We start from the raw sequence: 6038 nt of genomic DNA, 5'->3' as shown, positions 1-6038 counted from the left end.
GCCGGTTGGACACCCTTGCCCCATCTGAGAGTCAGTCGAGGGAGGAGACGGACGGTGTATTTGGTATGACCACTGACTGAGGCAGACCCTGGAGGAGATGTCTTAGTGCATGGTGGGGAGGGGTTCAGGAAAGCCCCGATCTTGTGGGGCCAGTCAGCAACGGCTGAATTCGGGGAAGCATCTTGTGGAACTATCAGGAAACGTCAGCCCTAGCTGGTGGCGTGTCATTAGGGGCACGAGGGGTGGGCGTGACACGAGGGTTGGGAAAAGCAGGGACTGGTGCCTCCCGTGGGGGCCACAGAAATGGGGTTTCTGTGAGTAGCCAGCGCCAGTGACTGGGTGACAGAGGGGAGCGGGGCAAGCGGGCTTGTGGTTTAGCTGCTGTTAACCTGTTAACCTTTCTCTTATATAGGCGCCCATCACCCCCCCCGGCCCAATTTTTCCCGCCTGCTCTCTGGCCACCCTAGGCAGGGCGAGAAAGGCGTGTCGGGAGCAGAACTGGGACAATGTCACCCAGGAAGATTTAGTGGCAGCTTGTCCGATCCGGCTGTAATTTTTGGTCGGGGTTTCCAATTTTAACCGCCCCTCCCCAGCTCCATCCCGAAAGAAGAAGGGAAGATACTTTTCATGACATTTTCCCCCTTGATTTCTGTCAAGGCGAGGTGTGTCTGGGACGGATTAGGAATCCCCTCCGCCCTCCTTTGTACCAAAGCAACCATTATCGAGGGGGGGAAAAATGCTGCTGAAAATTATTCGAGGCCATCACAAAAATGGAAAAGGAAAGTGTCTTTAGTCACCGAGACACACCTGCCGTTCTTGGAGCCGTCGAATCCAGACCAGCGGCCTTCCGAGAAGAGGCTTTACAGACCCACAGAGAGCTGAGCTGTGGAAGGCGATATCTTTCATAGGACACGCCCGGCTCTTTCGCCAGCAGGAGTGGGGCCGATAGACAGACAGACAGACAGATGGGAGGATGGGAGATGGGGAGAGGCCGATCAATTATTTGTCGCTAGAACAGTTTCCAACCTGTTCCCCTTTTGTCCCGGAAGTTGAACCTCTGGGGTCCGAACAATCGCTTGCCCAGGCAGCTTTTCTCCTTGCAGGTTCTCTTTGCAGCTCAGCCCCGGTCAGCAGGGACTCCTCCAGTCCCGTGTGGGTTCATTCCCCGCTACCTTCCCACAGCTCCCTCCCAGGGCCCAGCCTAGTGCATTACGCACCAGCCCAGCCTTTGTCTGTGCCCGACGGATGCAGCGGCTGCGCTGGATTCACGGCTCGGGTCGGTCGCTCATTCCCGGAACCTCGCTTGTTTTTTTAACTTCATTTTTATTCATTGCTGGCTCCAAAGCAGCGAGCGAGATGCACCAGGCCGCTCAGCAGCGTGGGGAAAGGGAGGTGGGACAGAGAAGATCAGCGCCGTCGATTGATCTGCCCTCAGTGCAGACTTAGCGGAGTTCCCTTCCCATGAGCGAATGCCTGCTGGCCTGGCCGGTGCTGGGACAGGTTGTTTGCAGCGGGAGAGGCCACCCTGGGGTGACTAACACGTGGGACAGGCGCAGTGAGGACGGGGTTTTCACACAAGTTAGCAGGGCAGGGACGGACGAGGATCTCCCATGAACAGCCCCTCCACCGGCTGACATGGGGGAGAGCTACAAACCCCCACATCTTCCCCAGCGCTTGGTCTGTCCGTCATCCCGGGGGAAATAAAACCACTGTTTCCCTAGCGAAGGGACAGGCTGAGGGTTGGGATTTCCAGGAGAGCTGGCCTAGAACACTGCTCCTAACTCCCCTGGGCTCCCTGCCTTGAGCTCACGGGTTGGGCGCTGCCTGAGCAAACTGATAGCTGGGGGGATCGGCCTGGAGGAGCTCATCCCCTCTGTAAAGCAGGCCCCATGGCTGGGCCTCGCCAAAGGAGAGAAGCAGCTCAGCTCCAGCCCCTGCAGCGATTCTCGGTGGGGCTCAGGGCTGCAGTTTCCTCATCATCTTCTCAATCCAGGGGACAAATATGGAGACTCTTGTGTACACCGCCGGGGGGGTACCATTAGCAGATCCATAGGAGACGATGCCCTGGGCCATTCCCCTGCACACCAGGGGGCCCCCAGAGTCGCCCTGTGAAATGCAACAAGAAACAGATAAAGAACATCCAGCCGTGGGCCCGCCTGTCTCCATCACACCCTCCCATCCCCTGCAACCTGTCTCATCTCTGCCCCCTCCCTTGCAAAAGAGCAGCTATTTTCCAAGTCTTTTGTATAGTACCGAGCGCAGGGGGAGACCTGCCCTTCGTTCTGTGCTTGACTGCCTGTCTGCGACCCCGACAGACTCGTAAATCACAACGTTGGTCAAGGGGGACTTGAATCCAGGAGGAGAATCACCTCGAAAGGGTTTTTGCCCTCATCTGGGTCCCCCGCACACAGCATCGTGGAGGGGTTATAGTTAGATCTACAATATGTACATGTGGCATCCGGCATCACCACCACGTCCGCCTTCTGCAGCTTATCCGCGAACAGCTTAATGTGTGGCCCCAGCCGGCGATGCTGCACTTGGTCCCTGGACGCACTCGTTGATGGGCCGGGGGCAGGCGGATGGGGCTGACGCATCTGTTGAGCTCTGCCTTTTTCTCCAGCTGCGCACAGGAAAGGACACAAGCACCAGGGCCAACATGAACGTCAAAATCGATGCTGGACAGAGACGTCCCAATCCCAGGATAGAGAAACGACAACCAACCCATGGCCAGGAGGTTACTGGGGGTGGGGGATGGGATGGGGGCGGGGCCTGCAGCAGTGTGAGGTCACTGGGGGCGGGGATGGGATGTGGGCGGTACCTGCAGCAGCATGATGTCGTAGTTTTGAGTCTTTTTGTTGTATCGCGGGTGGCAGATCTTGGCGCGTGCGGTGATCACTTGTCGCCTCTGTTCCCGTTTGCTTTTTAAGTTGTGGGCCCCCAGATACACCGTGATCTTGCTGTGAGAGCCAAAAGCAGCGTGTAGGGCGTTAGGGGCAGGGTGGGGAGCTGGGGGAGGGGCGCAGGGACAGTGATATGGGGGGATGGGGCAGCCTTGGGCTCTCAGGCCGAGATCTCGGACTCAGCTCCCGGCCTGAAAACCCTCACCACACTGCACGTGTGTTGGCTGCCATCCGGCCCCAGGCACCAGATGGCTGCGGGGGTGGGAACAGGGGACAAGGGTTATTTCCCCTCTAGGGTTACCAGCTGCAGCACAGAGCCCCTGCCCCATGGCTTTGGGGTCCCAGCCGGTGTCTGCCCCGGCTCCCTGTGCTGTTCACCTGAGCACCTTTGCTGCCCGGTGTCCTCCCGGCCCCTGGGTCTCAGCTCCCTGCATCCTGGGGACCCCCCCCCGGCTAGATCCAAATGGGGTCAGTGCCCGGCTCCCCCAGCCTAGAGCCCTGCCCAGCTGTCCTCGGGCTGGGAGCCCCCTTGACCCTGATCTGTTCCTTTCCCGTGACCTACGACGGTGCCAGAGCTCTCGGCCCCGCATCGCCTGCTAACTCCTGACCTGCCCCCCATGCAGAGACGCTTACGCTCCATTACAGTGAGCGGCCGTCAGCACGAAGTCCTCCGACACCAGGAACCCTCCGCAGCGGGAGATATTTTTTCCATCTTGTATTTTCAGAAAAGCCATATAGGGTCTGGAGTGGGGCCGGGCTTCCCTTCCCCCGATGATCTCACCTGGGGGTGAAGCAGGTTCACATAAAGGGCCCCATCGTCTCCCTGGGACAGGTTGGGACCGAGCTGACCATCCCACAACCTCAACCCATGGCCCATGAGTGATGCTCTCCCTGGGGGATCCCTGTGCCTGGATCTCTGCCCCCTGCCAAGCTCCCCCCCAGACAGGAGGCCCCATGGGGCCAGAGGGTGAATCTAAAGCTCTGACATCGCTGGGTGGAGCCTCGGCCCCAAACGCACTGGGAGTGGGTCAGTGATCGCATGGCCTTGAGTTACTGAATTTCTCTGGTGAAACTGATTGAAAACCTCCCAAAAACGGGACGAAAATAGAGGAAAACTTTCAGGTTTGGGCTATAGGAAAAAAAAGTAGGCTTGGGATGGAATGCCTAAAGTCCAAATTTCCCTTGGAAAAATAAAGAAAAACCTTTGGTGATCAGCTGTGAACAAGTCTTCCACGGGGTGGATCTAGTGGAAAATCCCAGCATATGCTGCTCCTTGCTGTTCTCTGCATTATGCTGGCACCTAGACCGAGATCACAGCCCCTATTGTGTCGGGTGCTGCACAGACCCTGACCAAGATCAGAGCCCACCCCATTGTGCCAGGTGCTGCACAGCCCCACAATCCAGCCCCAAACAGCATCCCGTCCACACAGACACTGCCAGAATCCTTCTTCCCATTGTGCAGATGGGGGAACTGAGGCACAGGGCAATCGTTCCTTGACCTGCCTGAGGGGTTTGGGTGCTTGGTTCCCATCAGTACTCTTTGAAACTTTCTGTCCCAGGGACGGGCCCAAAGTTCCCGCAGGGAGCAAGGACTGATGCAGGAAATGGTCACATGTTTCTTGGGCGCCAGCCCTGTGTGTCAGCCCTGCTGCCAGCGTACCTGTGCAGGGCACGGGTTGGCACAGGAGTCCCCATGGAGCCCAACCCCGTGGGCTGCCCTAAGAGCCCCAGCTGTGGGGTTACCTAGAGCCCCCTTGGCCTAGCAGGATCCTCACTGTTGCCCTGCAAGGAGAGGGACCCACTCCCCACAGGCCTCTATCCCCCCACACTCACCAGCCCATGCCCCGGGGGCAGGACCGGGATCAAGAACTGCATTGTCAGAGCCATCCAGGGACAGGCACGGAGCCTCTGCCTCAGCCCTGGGAGCTATATGGACTGGGAGGGGAGGGCAGGACCTGGTGACCACAGGAGCACAGACCCTGCTGCCAGGGGACCCCCACCCCAGAGAGGCAAAGGGTGGAGAAACACCTCGGGGAAGTCTCAGGGTACAGCTGGAGTCCGCTGTGCTCTGGTGCCCTAAACACCTGGCTGAGGATCCCCACACCCCCATCTACCAGCATCAGAAACGCCCCTGGGCTGTTCTTCCCCTCAATTCCCAGACCCAGAGATTGCAAGGCCAGGAGGGGCCACTGGGATCTTCCAGCCTGAACCCCACTGGGCACCCTCTGAGACCCTCCCAGATCAATTTTTCCCAAGAGGGAGATTTTTGCCCCCTTATTCCTGCTGGAGAGTGACCACATCACTGGGTGATGGCCCGTTTGGTAGAGTTGACAGGCGGCTGAGGGGTGGGCTTGCCGTTTGTGCATGGGGGACAGTTTAGTGGCCACTCCACAGTTTCAAAACAGGACTTAGTAAGGTTGCACCACAGAATTTGATAATGTTATGCACCACACCTCTTATATCAGGACAATGATGGTGAGCAAATTATGAGTTTTCCGATGGTACCGCCCAAGGGGGACTTTGTACAGACTTTCTCACAGCTCTGTAAAAGGGGGAAACACAGGGGGCATGGACTGTCACAGGCCCCGGGATACCACCCACAGAGCCCCATCCCGCAGACCCCCCCATTCACCCCAAAGGACCCCTATTCCAGCCCCACTCACCAGACCAAGCCCCGGGGGGCAGGAGAAGGGCCATGGGGAGCAGCAGCCAGACGTAGACCTGCATGTTCAGAGTCAGTGCAGGGACGGTGCATCTGCCTGGGGCCACAGGGCTTTGCAGACTGAGCTGGCAGGGAGCTGGGGGGCAGGAAACCTCAGGGTCGCCCACACGCTCCTCCACATGCAGGGCTCAGGCATCTCAGTTTCCAGCCACAGCCGACCACACGGACTGGGAGGAAGGACTGGCCATGCATCAGCCTGGCCACTGCATGTCCTGCACAGCTGGGGCTACAGCACAGCTGGATGGATGATGCACAGCTGGGTCGCTGCACAGCAGGGAATGGGGCACCCCTGGATGGAGAAGACCCCGGTGGGGACGTGTCTAGCAGTATCCAGGGCTGCTCTCAGTGGCAGCTCACAACTGGGGACATCTGGGGCCCTTCCTCACCTGTCTCCATGCTGGGGACTGTTGGTGACA

General features: G+C 58.6%; 1 protein-coding gene across 1 annotated transcript; it reads right to left on the bottom strand.

Annotated features, from left to right (window-relative positions):
* Positions 1 to 1956: 1956 nt before the first annotated feature.
* On the bottom strand, positions 1957 to 5627 carry LOC137144495 (mast cell protease 1A-like). Its single transcript, XM_067534851.1, is given in 6 exon segments — positions 1957 to 2106; positions 2370 to 2509; positions 2512 to 2620; positions 2819 to 2957; positions 3534 to 3681; positions 5564 to 5627. Coding segments are annotated over 6 exon segments (750 nt in total).
* Between the last annotated feature and the right edge of the window lie 411 nt (positions 5628 to 6038).

This window comes from Emydura macquarii, unplaced genomic scaffold (assembly GCF_026122565.2).
Source record: "Emydura macquarii macquarii isolate MOO-44397 ecotype Brisbane River unplaced genomic scaffold, CSIRO-AGI_Emac_v2 contig_3466, whole genome shotgun sequence".
In the NCBI taxonomy this organism is placed as follows: domain Eukaryota; kingdom Metazoa; phylum Chordata; order Testudines; family Chelidae; genus Emydura; species Emydura macquarii.
The sequence above is the reverse complement of the archived record's forward strand: the minus strand, read 5'-3'. Positions and strand labels throughout refer to the sequence as shown.